The sequence below is a fragment of the Diorhabda carinulata genome, chromosome 2 (assembly GCF_026250575.1).
Source record: "Diorhabda carinulata isolate Delta chromosome 2, icDioCari1.1, whole genome shotgun sequence".
Lineage (NCBI taxonomy): Eukaryota > Metazoa > Arthropoda > Insecta > Coleoptera > Chrysomelidae > Diorhabda > Diorhabda carinulata.
The window spans coordinates 10047790-10068195 of NC_079461.1; the positions used below are offsets into that span (position 1 = coordinate 10047790).

Below are 20406 nucleotides of genomic sequence, written 5' to 3' on the forward strand. Positions count from 1 at the left end.
GTACGTATTCAGTTGTGGTTTTTGAACGTACTTACTTCTAAAACAATAACATTTTTAGGCTCATAGTAAAGTACCTACAGGTGTTCTTTATTATGAGTATTCTTCCGTGTTTTACACTGGCATGAAACTTTTCTGTATACTGAAAGTATGATGATTTTAATCTCCAATTGGGATAGGGAAATTTAATCAATAATTCAGTAATAAATCAATAATTTTATATATCATACAATGGTTTTTGATAAATAATTCAATTTGCTAAATTTTAAGAATTTCATAAAAATATTAAACAGAAAATATTAGTCAAATAATTTCTATTATTTAAGCAATCAAAAACGACATTGAGATTCATCTTAAGCTATTGAACCAATTTTTTTGGAATATGAGGAAATTTTTTATCATTAATACTTTTATTTTTGAAGGTATGGGCTTTCAAATCATAGAGGAATCTGTGTGCAGCACTCCTCTAACTTATATGTTGAGCTTCTGCGTTAGATTTCAAGGGTTTTGAACTAGTGAGACTGTCCCAGATTGTCTCACAAAATACCTACTATTTTGGCTATAAAATTAATACATTATGAAAATTCACTTGATGGAGTAAAACAATATAAGTATTGGTTTGAAACTGGTGCAAATTAGTTTGATAGAAATGTGTAAAATTATCTAAACCAGTTTTCTCAAAATTATAGCTAATTTAGACAATTTACTTTGGTCCTCAACAGCCCATTTACGGTGATCACTATCATTATATACCTAAACCTAAATCTCACCAACTTAATTATTTTAGAAGAATCAGAATCTTTTCAAGGTATCAAAATCGAATACTGATTTCCATAAATATTGAAAAAGTAATGTTTCTCTTTTTATAATCAAAAAACCAAAAGAATAAGTATGCATGAAATGTTGATTTTAGTCCTCACACTTCCTTCTTGACCTAAGGAGTACTTACGTAGCATCTTATCAAAAACAGATTATCGTCATCAACGAATTCTATGTGTGTTAGGTGAATATATCAGTCACCAGTTATATTTCGTGCCTGTTTAAACGGAGCAGTTGATTGGTATGACAGAAATCTCATCTTCGTGTGCCACAGCTTGTCTCATACCAGGTGTTTCTATCCGTCTCCCTGAGAACTGAGCTAACTTCTTAGACATTTGATAGATATAATAAAAAGGAGAGGGAGCAACTGGTGGTTTTGCTGATTCTCTAAATGTAGATTACATTTTTTAGTCTCATTCCTCTCCTGAACTCTATCAGCTTTTATACGAAATCTTCACCAATGGCTTTCTAATGTATATTTAGTACCATGATCTGCCAGTTTGTTAAGTTGTCGCAGTGACATAGATTATGCTCCACGGTCTCCTACTATAATTGATATAATTTACACAGGCAGTCTTTTGTAAACGGTCAAAAGTTACACCGTTAGTAGACTTACGATAATTTATATCATTTTCTTGTTTTTTCAACTTGCCTATCTTGAATTTTAGCTATCCAAACAATAGATGAATCATCTACAATAAACTACTAATGAGTAAAATGCAGACTAACAGAAATTATTCCCAGCCGAACGTAAAACGAAAAAAATAATTGAAAGACATTGATTTAAATTGGAAGAGCGAATTATATATTTATTTTATACTTATTTTCCTCTCTTCACATGTATCAACTTCCAATTTAATTACCTTTTAAGGCTTCACAAATATTTGAAGTCGTTTAGAAATTATTTGTTTACGTTATTTATCATTAATCTTTTTCTTTGTAGTTTTAATAAATACCAGAGACTGGCCTATTTAATAGTTTCCCGCCTGCAGATTTTCATTCATAAAATTCCACAGCAGTGAAGTTGCCGATTGTCTAATTCAATGGGACTGGGGCAACGATTTGTTTTCCAAATTTTTTTGACAGGATGGGATTCGTGTGGGTAAATCAAAATTGCATAGCAAAATCTTCTTGGAGCTATCATAAATCAGAATAATATTTTTATTAAAATCCTGCTCAAGAATTAATAATAAAATCATATGTATCAATCAAAATTTCAAATTTGAGATGTTTTGAATATAAAGGGAGCAAATGAAATATGCTTATACAGAGGAATTTTTGTATAAGAAATTACATTGTCTTAATAAAATTACTGCCTTATGATAACTAATAACTACCCCAATTAAAAATTTAAATTATAAGGATTCTCCAATAGTAATATTTTTTTAATTTTTGATTCAAATACCTGTCACTATTGACTAGTTTACTAGTTATACTTTCTCTAAACAGTGGAATCAGATCTTTTTAAAGATTCCAAACTTCTGTACTGACGTCACGAAGCTTCATAAACTTTTGAGTCGCCCTTTAATTGTCACCAGAATACTTAATTGTTCCACCTGAAGCCAGTGCTCATTGCGATTTAAACTTCATAGATGATGTCACTGTTCGCAACCGCGCTACGCCCTTTGCGCCCATACAATTTTGGTTTTTCAGAGTGGACTTCCATCAAAACTTGTAGGCGATTCAACCATAAGAACGAAACAATTAACTTTTGACAATATCGAGCTTGACTTTGCAGTTTGTTTTATAAATAACGCAACCATAAATGAACAGAAATATTTATTACAAATTACACGTTTTCTCAATCCTCCATGTTGTGAAACTACATAACTCAATATGCGTCACGCGGCCTTTTAACGTCAGTGGATTGGGAATGTCAGTGGAACGACATTCTATTCCATTCCATAATATATGAAATGAAATATTAACGGCTGCTTCCAAATGATGAAATAATTACATCAACTGAAAACTGCAGCATCTTCCTCCCTACGTGGAAGAACTCTATTACCTGAAACTGTAGTTTTAACTGATCCTCGAGCACAAATCATTCCTTGAAACACCTTCAAACTAAGCACCCAATGGTCAAGTCAATTAAGGCAAAACTTCAAATTTAGCAGAACGGTCTCATATGTCGACCATGATTCATACAATAACTATGTGCTCCTGAGGTTTTTTCTTTTTCTTTACAAAGCCTGCAGAATTCAGTATGTTCCATTTTACAAAAACAGTCTCGAATGTTTGAGATCGTATTCATTTCCCTTTCAAATGATCGACTGAGGTTATGGATGATTGTATGTCTAAGAAAATTGCTATTTCTCTTTTCAGGTAGTTCCTGAACAAATTGAATTGCGAACATGTTCCAATGGCTAGAGTATTTTGTTTTTGACAATATTATTGTGATTTTGGAAGCTTCAAAGCACCGTTAATTCTCACGGAACTCTATTTGGAAGTTAATATATTGTCATCGGCTATTATAAATAGTAGAAAAACAGCATTTACTACACCATTGATCTTGATATTTTATGTTAATCAGTGTTTCTCACTATTTGATTCACTAAAAAAGTTGTAACCATGTCCAGCTTCGACGTTTATAGTTGTTTTGTGATGTGTGAATATCATTTGTATATTTACCAGGTCAAATGGAAAGGAATAAATACCATTAACACTCATATAAATGAACATGCTAACTTACACTTGTTACTTCTTACAATACTAATTACACATTCAGTATACATTTCCTTCTTATTTGTTTTTGTATATCCACTACTTATATATAAATCCAAGTAATGTTTGAAGAAGCTGTTGATATTATTTCCCAGACATGTTTGAAAACAATTCTCTCGCTTTTAATTTTTAATAAAATTTAAATGACCTTTTTTGAATATATTAGTATTTTTATAGTTGAGTACATGGACTCAATATTCACTACACCTTCCACTTTTAAAAAATTTTTCCACAACAATTTATCTGTATTATTTACTAATTTTCAATCACTTTAGTGTTTTGAACAGCTACTTTCATTTATACATATAAGAGTTTTCGTAGTGGCAAAATTAGACACCAAAGTGTACTAACTCTAATATATTGCGAGCTTTGGAATACTTATGTTTTCATCGTCTGGGACTGAAATTATGGTCAAGTACAATAAAAAAATATTAATAGAAGTATAACAATAATAAATTTTACTTACAATAATTGGTCAAGAATTGCAGCGTTATAAAATGATTTTTTTTAAACATTAAATTCATCGATTTCAAAAATCAATATTTAAATTGATGCTTGATATATATTAAGGTTATTGATTATAGTTGTTAATTTAAGAACGAAGCAAAAATAAAATTTACTATACTACTAACTCTAATATATTTCCGAGCTTTCGAATACTTATGTATTCATCGTCTGGGACTGAAATTATAAACAAATAATAATTAATTCAAATTCAATTAATCAATATTTCTATCAACATCACTTTGAATATTGAATCTTAATTAATTATTGTAAGTAAAATTTCATTATTTTCAGACATTTGTACATATTTCTTATATTGTAATTGACCATAATTTCAGTCCCAGACGATGAACACATAATATATTAAAGTTAGTCCTCTTTGGTGTTGCATTTCCACAGTCTCAATAAGGAGCTGCTCATAATATAGCTGGCAAATCGACGAATATTGTATATATCTCCTATGAAGATCGTGATGTCAATCGAAGTTTTTGTCGATATTACATACCCAATGGTTAGCAGTTGCAGGGGTTTGTTATCACTGACTAGTTTCGACGTTATTACGTCTCATCAGAGTGCTTTAACAACCCTTGTTCGGTATATACATATAGGAGTGCGACAAATTGGTCAAAGTACAATATGAAAATACGTTTTTCGTGATGATTTGTCTTGATTTTAGGTCTCTTTTCTATGAACAACAAAATAACATGGAAATCTCGCGTTTCCTCCACCTTCTGTAAAAATGTGTATAAAAGTATAAGAATATTGAAAATTACTATATTAATCAAATGAGGATTGTATATAATATGAAATATATCAAATTCATAAATATCAAAAATCAATATTCAAAACGGCTGACATAATATGGGATCTATTGATTCTGGTTGCTATTCAAATTGTTGTAAATTTTTATTTGTTAAATTATGAATACCATAAATGTTTTATAGGTTATATTAGGTTTGTTTGTTATGATTAAAGTTAAATTTTATCGATTAGGTATAGTTAGTTGGTTACTGATAGCGTTGAATTTTTGTACAATTTGTTCTTTCAACAGAAGGGATGAAATTATTATCTACATATTTTTTAATAAAGAATAGTTTTAATGATAAAACAGATATAATAAAGTCCAAAAATAATATTTTCTACTTTATTATATCTGTTTTACCTTTCAAGTATCAACTTCATTCGTAAATTCATAGTAGTTCAGGTTTCTTATGATTATTTATTAAAATGAGGCTCATAATCTTCTATGGTTATGCGAAAATTCACATAAAAATTCTTTGAATGTGAGGGTATCTCAATTGTGACACACTGTTACTATAGAATCAGAGACATAGTTACATGACATTATCATCAATATTATGAATAAAAATAAAGGAATATACATATAAAATTTATGTATTGACCACAAAAACAACGACGCAACGCATTTATAACAACACGTGTGATGTAAACAACAATTGTAAACAAGCATAAAATTGAACTAATTCAATTCAACATTTTGTATTGTTTAAGAGTAAATATCTGTTAATACTCATGGAATTTTAATTGCAAGTAAACATATTCGTATATCAATTTTCTTCTTTCGCTCAAATATACAAAAATCTCCATTAAAAATTATCCACTATTGGAATATGTCTTTTCAGTCCATAACTTTTGATATGTGTATATCTATAGTATATCTCAATAATAGGAAACAAGTCATTAAAGTAGACAACGAATATAATAACATAAATATCTAGTAATGAACGAGACTGCTCTTGCGATCTTGGTCTTGCTTTAAAAAGCATGACCTACTTAAGTCCAAAAGACCACAAACTTATATCGTTCTTTGTCACCTCAATGCAAGTCTTGCGTTAGCTGAAATTTGTACGGTTTTATACGCAAAACGTCGGCCCAAAATACGCCGAACAGATGTCGAAAAATGTTAAGATGCGCTTCACGTCTTTATTGAATACACAGGAATGATCACTAAATTGCTGCTTTTGCTTTTAGATATAAGAATATTAACGCCATATTATTTGGTATGAAATTCACGTTGCACAAACTCACATCTAGCCAGTCATTTAACACATATTGCTTTCTCTTATAAAGACGCCATTTTAACAACTTACGAGCTAAAAGTTGACAGATGACTGCTATCTAGAGGAGACCACGTGAAAAGAAATCTCAAAGCATCTTTATATAGGATACAATCAGTACTGGAATATCTTAAGGTAATTTAAGCAAACTTACCTTAAATGTTTCATCGTTTCTCTTTTATGTGCGTATCCATTTAATTTCTAGAATGTGTTTGGTCGTTCAAAGTTTCTCTTTTATGAGCGTGTCCATTTAATTTCTAGAATGTGTTTGGTCGTTCAAATTTGCCTCTCTGATTACACAATTATTGAATGTTTTGAAGTATTCTGATATGTATCTGACACGACCTGAGTTTTTGTGTATTGGGGCCTTTATACCTACCGTACATGAGATGGGGGCTCACTAAGCCTAACGTGGTGGACGCGACTAGCCCTCAGGTAAGACAGGTATCGATTTTCAGCTGTAAAACAAATTGACCATGTTTGCTGTTTTGAAATTTGAAAATACGAACATATCTCCGCCCTAGTGCTGGTCCTGCCTAGATCTAAAATCCTACGGCTAAAATTCCAATCGGCATTTCACTTATGGATTTTGGGAGTTGACCACAATGAGGACCAATACTCCTCCAATGTTGGTTTCGATGGTATAGGTTGATTGGTGTTTTTATGGGGTGTAGCTAGAATTTAATTATTATTATTATTATTATTATTATTATTAATTATTATTATTATTATTATTATTATTATTATTATTATTATTATTATTATTATTATTATGCGAAAGACTTATGCACTACTCCGCTTAGAGCCGGTATTATTTACCTATCCGCGTATTTGGTCAGTTTCTCCTGGTGTTTGTTGAGAACGTTGTGAGTGTTCGGTATTGCTACATCGACAAGAAGGACTGAATTGTCTCTCCTATTAACCACCACGATGTCAGGTCTATTATTCGTCACCTGTCTATAAGTGATAATGGACCTATCGTAGTAGAGTCTTAAATTGTCATTTTCGAGCACCTTCTGCGGCTGGTACTTGTAATACGAAGTATACATATTGAGAAGACGGAACTTGTTGGTCAGTTTCTGGTGGATTATGTTGCACACTTGGTTATGCCGATGTAGATAGTCGGTATTAGCTAACACAGTACAAGCAGATGTTATATGTTGGATGGTCTCTGATGTTTTTTGGTCTGCATTTGTCAGATTGAGTGTTCGAATCCTTAATAATATTGATCTTGTAGTTATTGGTGTTAATAACTTGATCCTGGATAGCCATCATGAAGCCTTCAGTCTCTGGAAAAATATTGCCGCTAGTAAGCCATCTGTTTGAAGCCTCCTTGTCAACATGCGGTTGGTTGAGAGGTGAATAATTCTTATCCGCTTTGGATATAATCCAGTGCAGAGTTGAGACTTTCGATTTAATATGAAAGAATTCACGTAGTTTCATTACCTGTCGAGAGTGCAAGTTGATAAAGTCGATCAAACCTCTTCCACCCTCCTTTCGGGGTAATGTTGTTCTAATAGTGGATGACTTCGTTGCTGTTCTTCGTCATCATTGTTCGTGTCAACCTCTGAATACCCTCTAGCTCTGTTTTCGTCCACTTCAGGATTCCAAAAGAGTACGTTAAAACAGGTATGGCATAGATGTTGATTGCCTGGACTAAGTTGTCTGCATTTAATTCAGATTGTATAAGTGACTCCACTCTTTTGGTTGCTTGCCGAGGTATCACAGAGTCCATGATAAGCTGTTCTTTGCATCCTTGATGATCTCTTCTGCAACCTTTCTGTTCCTCTGCCAAGATGTTATTATCCTCGACGTGTCTATAAATTCTGTTACTGATACAAGCTGTAAGTATTTTATATAAAGTGGGTAGGCACGTGATAGGTCTGTACTGAGAGGGGTCATCCGTCTGGGAGCCCTTTGGAAGCAAATGAGTGGAACCCAGTGCTAAAAACGTTGGAATATCTTCTGGGTTATGTAGGAGGTGAGAAAACTGCTTCGCTAATTCTCTGTGTACGCTCGGGAATTTCTTATACTAGAAGTTTTAGATATTATCAACTCCCGGTGCTTTTCAGTTGTTAGTATTTTGGATTACGTCAATAATTTCTTTCAGTGTGAAATCATCAAACTGCATCGGAGCAATATTTAATCGCATCTCTTCGGCTGCTATCCAGTAGGCATTTCTTTTGTGGATTCTGGGAGTTGACTACAATGAGGACCAATACTTTTCCAATGTCGGTTTCGATGGTATAGGTTGATTGGTGTTTTTATGGGGAGTAGCTACAAGTTTCCTGTAAAATACTTTTTGATTGCTATGAAAAGTATTATTTTGTAGCTTCTTCTTTGTACACTTAATGTAGATCATTATAAATGTTGTTGATGTTCTGGATACTGTGTGTGAGTACCTATTTTCTTGAATATTTTTCTGATGTGGTTTCTCAAGCGTTTAGAGGGTGTGCACAAATCTTGTACTCCGTTAGGCGTCCTAGCTCACTCCTAATGGTCTCGATGGAACGTTCCAGGCAGCGTTGCCACCAGGGATTTCTGGTGGTGTTATTGGTACGGATATTTGTCACATATATTTGCTGATTATGTAGACGAAGTACTGTAACAGCTCCACAATATATAACTGAATGAAGCCGCTCGAGCGTATTGTACTCGGCGCAGATGCCTCCCATTAATGAATCGACCCCTGCAATAATGTTATTAGAGTATTTGTTGGTCCTCAGCTTATTATTACTATAATTATCATTATTATTATTATTATTATAATTGTTACTATTATTATTATTATTATTATAGGAAAATAAAATAGCAGACCAGAGCAGTCTACTTTGTGGCAGTCAATTTTAAAATTTCTAAAAAAAATTGAATTTTCAAAGTATTTGAGCAGATCTAACATTGAGATCAAAAACTTGATCACGGCAGACGTCTACATTGCGTACAGACATCAACAAATAATAAAATCTTAGTCACTACTGGGTTAGTAAATGTACGTTGCTGATTTACATCAATATAATTCACTTTGATTTATTTCGTCACTGTATTTAGAGGAATTAATATTTATAATATAATAACCCAACTGAGCTCAAAGGTTGACTAACTTGGAATAAAATAAACTTATTTTGAAACACCAAATGCAACAAAGTATTTTCTAAAAATAAATAGCTTGTAATTTTGCCTTTGTTACAGCTTGGCTTTTTGTTTGAAATCTAATTGTATTTTTTGTTTTGTTGCCTTCCAGCCACGCAGTTTCTGGATACTTATTCTCAATAGAAAACTCGTATCAAAGACGTAAACACAAACATCAAGAAGTGTAAACACGTATCTTATAAACTTCAGCACGAGTGACTGAAACAAACATTTTGTCTATTTTGTCGTATCAATACAATTGAATGTACAAAACAATATCTATTTAACAGAATAAGCTAACAATAATGGGGAAATTCAAATTGGGTGGTGATTAAAACGACTTGTTTAGACCATCCTTAAGCTGGCCACTCACGGTACTGCGGCGTCGTACAATTTCGTCACATCCAACTAAATCGAATGCAATTGGATCGTGTGTTGCCTTGCATCCAACTAAATCGCACAATTTGACTGCAGACAGAAAAGGCTGACTGCTGCAGTACAGCAATGTCGATGTCGGTTGGATTAACATTTTAGCTGTATGACTGATTTGTTTAAACTTTTCTTGTTTTAAAATTTGTTTTCTCATAACTTCAAATATGGAAAATGGCTTATGAGGACAATTTGTTTCCTGAATTTTTTGAATTGTGCAAGGAACAAGAGTGTCTATGGAAAGTTTAGAAATAAAAAGAAAAATTTAGAGGGGTTGATAAAGAAGCAAACGAAGATTTTGTGAGAAAAAATTAATAATTTTAGAACATCTTATAAAATAGAACTAAAATTAGTAAAGAACTCAATGGGAATGGGGTCTGATGATATCTATAAACCGAAATTATGGTATTTTGAACTACTATCGTTCCTGAATGATCAAGATGTACCCAGGGCAGCGATTTCCAATCTATCGGAGGAGGAAGAAGTGAGTAAATAAAAAGTATATATGTTCACAGCTTTATTTTACCATGGGCTAGCTCCTTCATTGTTAAAATATGACATAAAATCTTCTCTTGTTATTTTTGCAGCCTGTGAATAATCTTCTGAGCTAACTCGAAGCCCTAATGTGTGTGTTCCAGTTCCAGTCCAAATGTTGTGGACGGGTATATCCCTTCGGAGCTTTATTTCGCAAATAGTTATGTAGGGCGCAAGTACTATACACCAGTACTATACACCAATACTATACACCAGTACTATTTTTTCAATTGCGTTTGGATTAACATTAATGTCAGTATGTCTCCACCAAATTGTACGATCTTGTCGTTCGTTCCTATCGTACGACGCCGCAGTACCGTGAGTGGATAGCTCTAGACTCAAATCTTGAATATAGTGTTTTTGCTCGCCACAAACTTCGAAAAGACATCAATGCTCACGATAAAATGCTGATATTAGTGAGGTTCATCCTATATTGGTGTTGCAAGTGTCACGAATGTTTACTACTTTGCCGCATTTATTAAACAATTACGAAGTTATTGATTTCAACACGTTGAGCCCTAGTGAATATTGTTAAGCCTTTTAACCGGCCTAATAAGTTGTGTTTGTATATAGGATACATTTGCAAGGAAAAAATTCATAAAACTTATTGCAAACAGTTCCAAAAAATTACATTTTTTAGGTGCAAACGCAAGCAAACGTGCAAAATTACTATTTTTTTTGTTTTTTATACTATTATACTATTATATATATATATATATATATATATATATATATATATATATATATCTGGGATACAAATTTCCTTCTTCAAACAATTTTTAACTGCTACTCCCTTCCTTTTTAATAAAACCAAATTCGCGGAGAGTGGAAATACCATGTGTAATATTAAAAATTCATGTTTAATATATTCAAAATCGTACTGCTACGAACTCATTAACGACAAGCACCGTAAAGCCGGTCCTGTTGATTATGTTAAAATAATCCAAAATTTGGTGTAGGCGCCGGGTACAACTTTCCAAGATCGGTTATAAAGCGGCAATTGAATTGTTTTTTATAACCTGCTCACAGTATGTCATTTTTAGAGAATCAATTTCTAAGAAGGAATTTTTTTTCACATCTTAGAGTCAGCATAAACCAGAAATTCGATCTATTTAAATAGGCGATTGTTTATCAGCCAGTTAGACTGTAAATAATTTGATGTTATCCGGAACACATCGGGATAGACACGTAAACGGTGAATTAAAATAAATTATAGAAGCTTTTGGTAATAAGTAAGTGAATAATTAAGTATTAGTAGATAAATTAGTGAATAGTTAATAGTTTAGTATTTAGTGCATAGTTTAAGGTTAGTTTATGAAACCATTAAGTAAGTAAAAAACACCGTGTTTATAAATCCCGTGAAAAACAAACATAAATAAATAAAAAAAACGTCACAGTATGATATATTTGAGATAAATTATCAAATGAATGCACTGTGAATGAACTAAATGATCGATGTCTTAGCTTTCATAAGAAGAATGATCTGCTACAAGTAACTGATTGACTGGCTAAACTCCAGTAAAGTTTTTCAGCTTGGACGTGCTTACTATAAGTTAAAAATTTTCTAGCTCTAGTGCATGTCTTTAGGACATCCCAGGCTATCACAATAAGATAATACCAGATCTGCCAATAATTCCGATATATCCAACTAAGAAAAAATTTACAGAAGGGAAAATACTCTGAATATAAGAAATGAGGAAGTTTTCCAAGTTCTTTTTCCTTTAAAATAAAATATCTAAAGTCTGTTCTGCACTCTAGGAGGTCATGAAACAGGAGCGACTGGGAATGTGTGGGGGCGGCAGCTTTGCCTGGGCTTTTTAATGGCACGGGGCGGCTCTTTAAGCCCCCAAACCGTGCGGTCTCTTCATTTATAGTTTTACGCCAACGGTGAAACGTATATCACGTCCGTGTGAGGATGACAGGAAAATAAGCGGTTTTTTTAATACGATTTGTCTCCGTGAAACATTTAGTTTTAAAAATATTATATGAGATTAAAACAAATATTAGAATATACAGGTGGAAAATATATTATATCGAGGATTAAGATATGCATTATGATTTTAACGCACTTTGTTAGTTTGTACATTTAGATTGAATTTTGAAGCGACCAACTGACTTTGCATAGTTTCTGAGTCTTTATAACAATACAGAATTTATTTAAAAAATCTTTATTAATATTACATGAATTGATTTATTATGAAGCAAATTGTTATAGAACTTTCACGTTTCACTAATAGATGGCGCTACAAGGATCCAAAATTTATAATTTCAACAAAAGATAGCGTTACTAACTTTAAAATGATATTTATTGAAAAAATGAAAACAATAGTTATTTATGCAACAAGTGAGTAAAGTAATACCTTTTTCCACGAGTAGGACGGTTGACGGCAATTCCTACATGTAGAAAAAAGTTACTTTTCTCACGAGCTTCATACAAAATTTTTTTCTACGTCCGTAGACTTAAAAAATCCACAAAACTTTTATCACTTTTCATTTTGTAATAATAATATTAAAATTAAAACTGTGAGCATTATTAATTTGAAGTGATTTTTTTAAAAGATATAGATAGTTACAACTTGGGTTTTGCATTTTCCATTTCTACACTGCAAAAAGAAATGACGACGTTGAACATGAGATTTTTGTATTATGTACTGTGATAATTAAAACATTTCTAGTATTATTAATATCGTTAAACTTCATTTTCCAATTCCTCCCTGCGCAGAGCTCCTGCGATTCCGTATATTAAAGCAACCTGATAGATATTACAAATAATATCTAACATTTTGGATTTAATTTCAAAATAAACTATCAACACTCTTTCTGTGAAGCTGTTTATACCTTTAACAGTACACCACTTTATAAAAAATTTTATTCCTTATATTTATGTTTAGTTGTAACGAATTATAGCATAATCATTAATGATTGATTTTCTCAATATTTCATGCTGCTGTTTCTAATTTATGTGTCATTTAGATATTTCTAACATTACATAAATATTGTAACGGAAACTCAGCCGCACGCCAGTCAGATCTTGATGTAATGGAATTTATAAAAGAAATAGTAAGTCGCTTCATCTATTGGATAACCATTCAATTGCTGCTCTAGATGTTTCTAAAGAAGTTAGATGTAACTATACACAGAAAGTTTTACCAAGTTTTGGAGCATCACAAAAGCATATATGAGGCACACAGTAGAAGTTTTGTTGAATATTGAATATTAGAAAGCTAAGTGTTAAATTAACTTGTGCAATTTTATCGACAAACCTTTACGTGAGAAACGTTCCCACATACTTTATTTTCTAACAAAATAAGTTTTTCTAATGTTATGAAACATTTCATACACTCTCATAGTTTTTCCTATATCAAATTCAGAAAACAGTTATGCGAGGGATAATCAATATTTCATAAATTGGGTAAACATCGAACAAACCGTGAGTCCACGTGGACTCAACATCTCTACTGTTTACTAATGAAAACATCGAATCGTAAATATAAATGCATTTCTATTGGCCGAAGCTGTATGTACACAATTTCTTCGAAATATTCCTGCCAGAGGCAGTCTGAAACCAGGGGCTTTGTTTGGTGAGATTTATTTAATTATAAATTTCTTTAAATAAATAGAAATATGGCGTTCTTTACACCATGGGCAAATGAAGACAATGAAATTGCACAGTGTAGTGAGAGTAAAGACAAGTATGAACTTAATAATAAAGATTTATATATACAAACACAGCAAGTTATTTTAAATATATTCCAATGTTTAAAAAGAAAAATATTCAGCTATCTGATAATGCAATCATAATAAGAATTGCTAAATTAACTAGAGTAAATAAATTTTCCATTTATTGAGCAGTCACGAAAGGGGTTGCTGTGGATCATTCATAGGACCAAAAAACATGTGAAGAAAAACTGAAACTTGACGAAGCTTCTAAAGATTTTATATGTAGGACAATTTATAGTTTATATAAGGAGAACATGATTGCGACATTAGGTAGCAGATTATCCAGATTACAATTATATCAGTTTAGAAACATTGCGTCAAGTTTTGTCAGCAAGGGGTTTTAAAAACAAAAAACTGAATAAACGGATGGCAATAACGGAATCGTGAAGGATCTTTCGATGACGACAAGATTATTTGCGTCAGATAAAAGACTACCGAAGTACTAATGTTCTCAAGGGAATCAAATTGTAATAGTACACGCTAAAGGCAAAGACGGTTTCGTTTCCAATACTTTATTAATATCTGCTAAAAAAAACTTTGCAGCTGATTCTTATGAAGATATTCCACCACAATCAGTTATCGTTAACCTACCACTCGCGGCAACTCCTTAAGATACTAAATAATAGTAGTAACAAAGCTCAAATTTTAGCATTTATGTCTGAAAAAAGACCCAATAAACAAAGAATTGCTTACTGTTATTAAAGGTCTAATTTATTATATTGACAAGCTGTGCACAAACCAGGTTCGTACTCTTCTCAGACTACCTCCTAACTATTGCATATTTAATATAGAGTTAATATGGGCAAACGTAAATCAGAATTACAAAGTAATCAGTCTTTAGAACTGAGTAAAGAGGTTGTAGATCTCGTAAAGAAAGTTCTTGCAGCAGACCGACAAGAGCTTTGGAAAAACTGTGTTGAACATGTTATCAAAGAAAAAGATGAGTATGTGGTATCACCCTCTTTACAACCCATCATAATTCAATCAAATGATGACTCTAGTTCAGACGATTCTGACTACCATGATTTAAGATACTTTTTCTTTTGTTTTGTTTGCTTTTTGTTTGAAATTTCATTTTCCAGAAAAAAACGAATAGGGTACAAAAAGAGCTCAGTTCACGTCTGGTACCCTGTTTAAACCAAACGCCCATACAGGCAAATACATTTTACTCGTCTATTTACGTTTTATAATTTAATATTTAGTTGTAGCAAGTTAAGGAGGTATAATAATGATTTGTTTCTAAATGACTGACTACCATTAAGTGCATCAATCTAAATAACGGCGTATAATGCCGTCCAATTTATAATGATTCGATTGCCTTTTAACGAATACCTTCTCACATAAGAAACACATATTTTTAAAAGTATTTATTAATATAATAAATTTATAAAATGAGGAATCTACGCCTATGGTAGATCAAACAAAATTGTCGTCAAGGGTTTTTATAATTTGCAATTCATATTGGAAGAACTATACTCCTGTAACAATATTTCAATCCTCATAGGAGAGCCAATTGGTTAAATGACAAAAAATTTTTAACTGGAATCGTCTCAAATATTCTTATTTAAACTTACTGAAATTAGTTCATACTTATTTTTCTATAAAAATAACTGTTCTATTAACAAAAATATATCTTATTATTTTCATTTTAATATCTTTTGTCACTAAGTAGCAGACTTAATCACTCTTAATAATTGAAATTTTCATGTAAGCCTTCTAAACGTGTTTTTAAAATTTTTTTACTTTTACTAATCAATAGCCCTATATACATACTAGTGAGTCAATATACATTGTCCGTTTATTAGTTGCAGCCCATATGGATCACACGTTTGAATAAAATAGCCTCAATTGTTTGTATACGAACCGTTGTCAGTTGATGAGCACTAAATGAGTTAACTGGAAATCGCCATAAAGGCTCGGCTTTAAAAACGCGGAGGAAACTAAATTACACTTTTGAATGAGTAACCTAAGCGATAATATATTAAATAAGTGAAATTTTATTGAATATAACAGATATATTGTATTATATAGCACCGGTAAAAATTTTTATCTGTTGGTCATTTAATTAAAGGAGGATTAAACTGTGAAAAAAAGTCAATGAGATTACCTCGCTTTGTATTCAGACCTGTAATTTGAATTTCTCAGCTATATTCTTCTACAAACAACATGTAGGTAGGTAATGTCAAAAGAAAGATTTTTTTATAACTATTTTTATATAACATATTTTATTTTTTTTATTTTTTAGATTTGTTCAACATGAACCAATAGTTGCAAGTGAAAATAACATTCCAGGTATTAGTGATAGAGGTTAAACAAATCAACAAAGTGAACTGATGGAAAACTTGAAAAATCTCCAGAACAATGTTATACAGATAAAATCAAGGCTTCTTATGAAAATGTTATGCCAATTCAACAATAAACTAACCTGATTGGCATGAATTGAAGCTTATATAAATGTTATAAAATTTTCACTTAAGCCAGAAAAATAAATTCTGTTTAGAAAAACCAAGCCAGAGTTATTTGATCCCCTTTACACGACAACTGAGTTTACTGAATATGGTAAAAAATGAATTTCGAGCTCCCAGATCATTTACTGAAACAAGTAATACACACTAGAGGCAACAGGATTCGTAATTTTGAAACAAATTGCTTGGTTGGCAAATTTGCCAGTTATATAATTTCTACTGATGGTATTCTTATTGCCTTATGTCCTTTCAGAGAAGAATTCAAAGGAATTAGTGAAACTGCAACCTAATATCAATAAAAGTAATTTTATACTTTCGCGATCCCCTCGTTTTTTGGCTCTAGAAAATCGAAATTCGATGAATTTTTTTCTTAAATAATCGTTTTATGAAAAAAAAATATCTCGCCTGAAGATTTCATACAATTTTATCACTTTAAATGTGATCATAAACGCACTTCTTTGCATATAATCGTTCATAACTTTTTTACAAAGCATCAGTTTACAAAGACCAGTACAGCTGGTCAATGATCTGAAGATTAACTTCAAACACCGCATTAAAAAATCTTGGCACGATACATGGAGCAAGAGTACTACAGCACTACATCAAATTCACCCATCTACTTCTCACATTTCCCTAAACTTTTTGAATAGGAGAGAAGCTGTGACAATAAGAAGACTTCGCATCAACCACACGAAACTTACTCACGGCTATTTGATGTCGTCAGAAAGTCGTCCTGTCTGCCGAAGTTGTCAAGTTCCTGTGTCTGTTAAGCACATCCTCACGAGGCACGTTAAACTGAAATAAAAAAAAACTTCACTTGTAAAATTGGGCCTAGAACGTGAAAGTCATCTGTTATATTCAATAACCATATAAATAAGACATTTATGAACATGTCTTTGCATCAAATATTACTTTTGGAATAAATATAAAACTTTATAACGGATATTTAGCATATATTATTCTTCACATTTTGATTTCGAAACAGTTAATGACCAATTCAAAATCGTTGAGGTAAGCAAGCTTCATTAAGATCTGGTTCAGGATTTTGTTTTACCGCGAACTATTATGACGTTGAGAGAAGTTGACCTATAGATTGACTTGCTACACACTTCTGTTGTATGTCTGATACTTGTATGTAGAATATAACTATAACAAATTTGAAAAGTTTAGGATACTCAATTATATGAAACAAGAACAGTTAATAAATTTCAATTCATGTTTTCTAAAACTTTTTGGTTAGTACCATGAGAAACCAAATCGAATTTTAATTCTAACAAAAATCCCGTAACTACTATAACCTTTTCGGGTTCAATCGATGTAACTCATGAACACGAAACTGGTACTATAAAACGAGTATATAATCTATGCTATAAGAATAGCCATCATAGATTAGATAGCACCAAACAAACTGCGAACGACAGTTGTAAAAGTGCGCATGCGACCGATCTTTAACGAATTTGGAATCAGACACAAACAAAGTTGTAAGTTTAGAAAACAAACATTGTAACGTAAATATGAATGGGAAGGTTTTGTTTAAATTGTATTTTTCAAAAATTAATTAATAGTTTTGACATGATTAAGTAATAGAAAATTAATTAAACTGGCCATGAAATATAAGTATAAGTTTAATGGTAAAGTGAAAGAAAAATGGAAAAGTCTTTTGCCCAAGTTCGTAAAGAACTAGACGATCTAGGCTATACAGAAACTTTTAGGCCAGAATGTCTACCTTTAATTCGAAGGCTTCTTGGCGATTTAAAAATCACCACAGAGAGTCTAAGGAAATACATGAAAATATCTCAGCAAGCTTTAGAGGTTAGAATATACGGAAACAATTTTTTGTTTTTGACATGTTTGGTTGTTATAAATATACATTAGTGTAGAAATTTAATACTCTAAACTAAATAATGAGCTTTACCCCAAACTTACCTTATAGATTGAGTTAAAAACAAAAAAAATTTAATGTTGTCGCTTTAAATACATAATTGTTTGTTGGGTATAGACAATAATTTTAATATCTTTATAGGAACGTGATAGTTTGCAACTAGGTGCTGAACCATACAAATGTGATAATGCAAAACTTATCAAGGAATGTAATGAATTGCATTTAGCTTTTATTCAGTTTAAGGAGCAACACGAGAAGGTTCAAAGAGGTAATTATTAAAATATTGGTCAGATATTTACACTATATTGAATCACATTTACAGTACTTTCTAATAAATTTTATTATGTTTCAGATTTGCGGACTAAAATAATATCTTTAGAAAATCAGTTAACAGATTGTGGGATAGAAAAGCAAAAGCTTCTCGATAAATTGAGAGATTTGCAGTTTGATCTGAAACATCCAATTAGTAAAGGTAATTTTAAATGATATGTTATGCTGTTTTTGTTACATATATTATATTATTTGTCATAAATCCTGCTTCAACTGTAGCAGTTTTCTATTTACAAATTGAGGAAGTTGTTTTGAAGTAGCTGATTGAAACATACACAAGCAATGGAATAACCAAACCAAAGATTTTGTTTCAAAGTCAAAGTCTAACTTCCTTGAATAAGAAAAATGCTACTTATAATATTATAGTTTTAGTGTGCTGTAAATTGGACTTAGGTTCACCTCTGCTCAAATCTAATGCACACGTTAAATTCTAAACCATCACATCTTATTAATAAAAAAAAAAAATAAAAAATTGAAAATAGTAATGTGAAATTGCTTACTCTTCAAATATAGTTCAATCCACCTGAACTCATTGCCAGCTTTTATGAAATATTTACATTTAAATACTTCCTGTAAATATTTCTAGAGATAGCAACAATAATGCGATTTTTACTTATTACTTCAAAGTGCAGTGAACAGTATTGCATACCGTCAACCCCCGAAATTGAAATGAAAGCTTATTTAATATGTTTTTTTTTCTTATCAATTTCTAAGACTAAAAATCTTATCTCCTTAATCACTATATTGCTTAATTCTAGTTTTATACACTTTCACTGATTATATATATATATATATATATATATATATATATATATATATATATATATATATATATATATATATATATATATATATATATATATATATATTAAACTGCAGGGGCTATTTCAGAATGCACGTCCCTGACTTGGCTCAGAATTTGTTACTTGATAATTGATTTTGTTCCTCCAGATGTTCCCAATATTAACCTAGAGTAGTCAAGTGCAAGAGCTCAACAACAGAGGTAGCTAACTTTGCTGAGTTCTCATTTCTAATTATAAACAATTTCAAAATATTCTATTCATTACAAACTTTTTCCAGATGTCCTAACGAAGTACCAAGTCATACACTAGTCGTCCATTCTGAATAATATAAAAAATTCGCAATTATTTTGAACTTCTTATGATTATAACTTTAAGTGTGAATGTGACTGTGATTAACTAGTCTTTTATTTTTAATTCTAACAAATTCTGTATATAATATTGCTTGTAATTCCACTGCGTTAGCTGAAAATTTAAGTTACTCTGCTACAACCGGGTAATCAAGCCTGTTATATATGTAGATTCACTATTTGTATATAAACTGATTTCTTGTTTTTTGTGCTATGCTCGTATCATTATATTTAATCCCATTCACTTTTTTATTCATCAATCATTTCATTCAATTCTCTAGCGTCAGTATGTACAATAAATTCGCAATTTAGAAAAAATTTGGATATCATAGGATTGATGAAATTTACAGTTTTTCAATGTTTCGAGTGATTTTTGACAATCTTTTGATCAATCAAAAGCTACACCCTTTTTAGCTAACTGATTCAAAGATTATACAATGTCCGCAATATTCTTGACACCTACATACCCTTATTGCACCATTCTGAGATCTGAGATCCAAAAAGATAAAAATTGTGAAATTAGATATGACAATACTGTCAAAAGTCTAATTGGCATCACGTTCTTCAAGAAGATGTAATTCAATATTTGTCATATAGCATAGCCAGGAAAGTAGTTGTTTTTTCTTTCTAGGAAAGATTAGACCC

General features: G+C 31.5%; 1 protein-coding gene across 5 annotated transcripts in view; it reads left to right on the plus strand.

Moving 5' to 3' along the window:
• The first annotated feature begins 17852 nt into the window (after window positions 1-17852).
• Window positions 17853-20406, plus strand: part of LOC130903865 (centrosomal protein of 135 kDa) — a 72910-nt gene continuing 70356 nt past the window's right edge. For 3 of the 5 annotated variants that reach the window (XM_057816219.1, XM_057816220.1, XM_057816221.1), the window contains exons 1-3: window positions 17891-18211; window positions 18423-18549; window positions 18634-18753. In XM_057816219.1, the coding sequence (XP_057672202.1) occupies window positions 18047-18211; window positions 18423-18549; window positions 18634-18753 (412 nt within the window). In that variant the 5' untranslated portion in view covers window positions 17891-18046. Of the gene's footprint in view, window positions 18212-18422; window positions 18550-18633; window positions 18754-20406 lie in introns of all 5 variants that reach the window. The other 2 variants (XM_057816217.1, XM_057816222.1) reach the window with 1 other exon arrangement.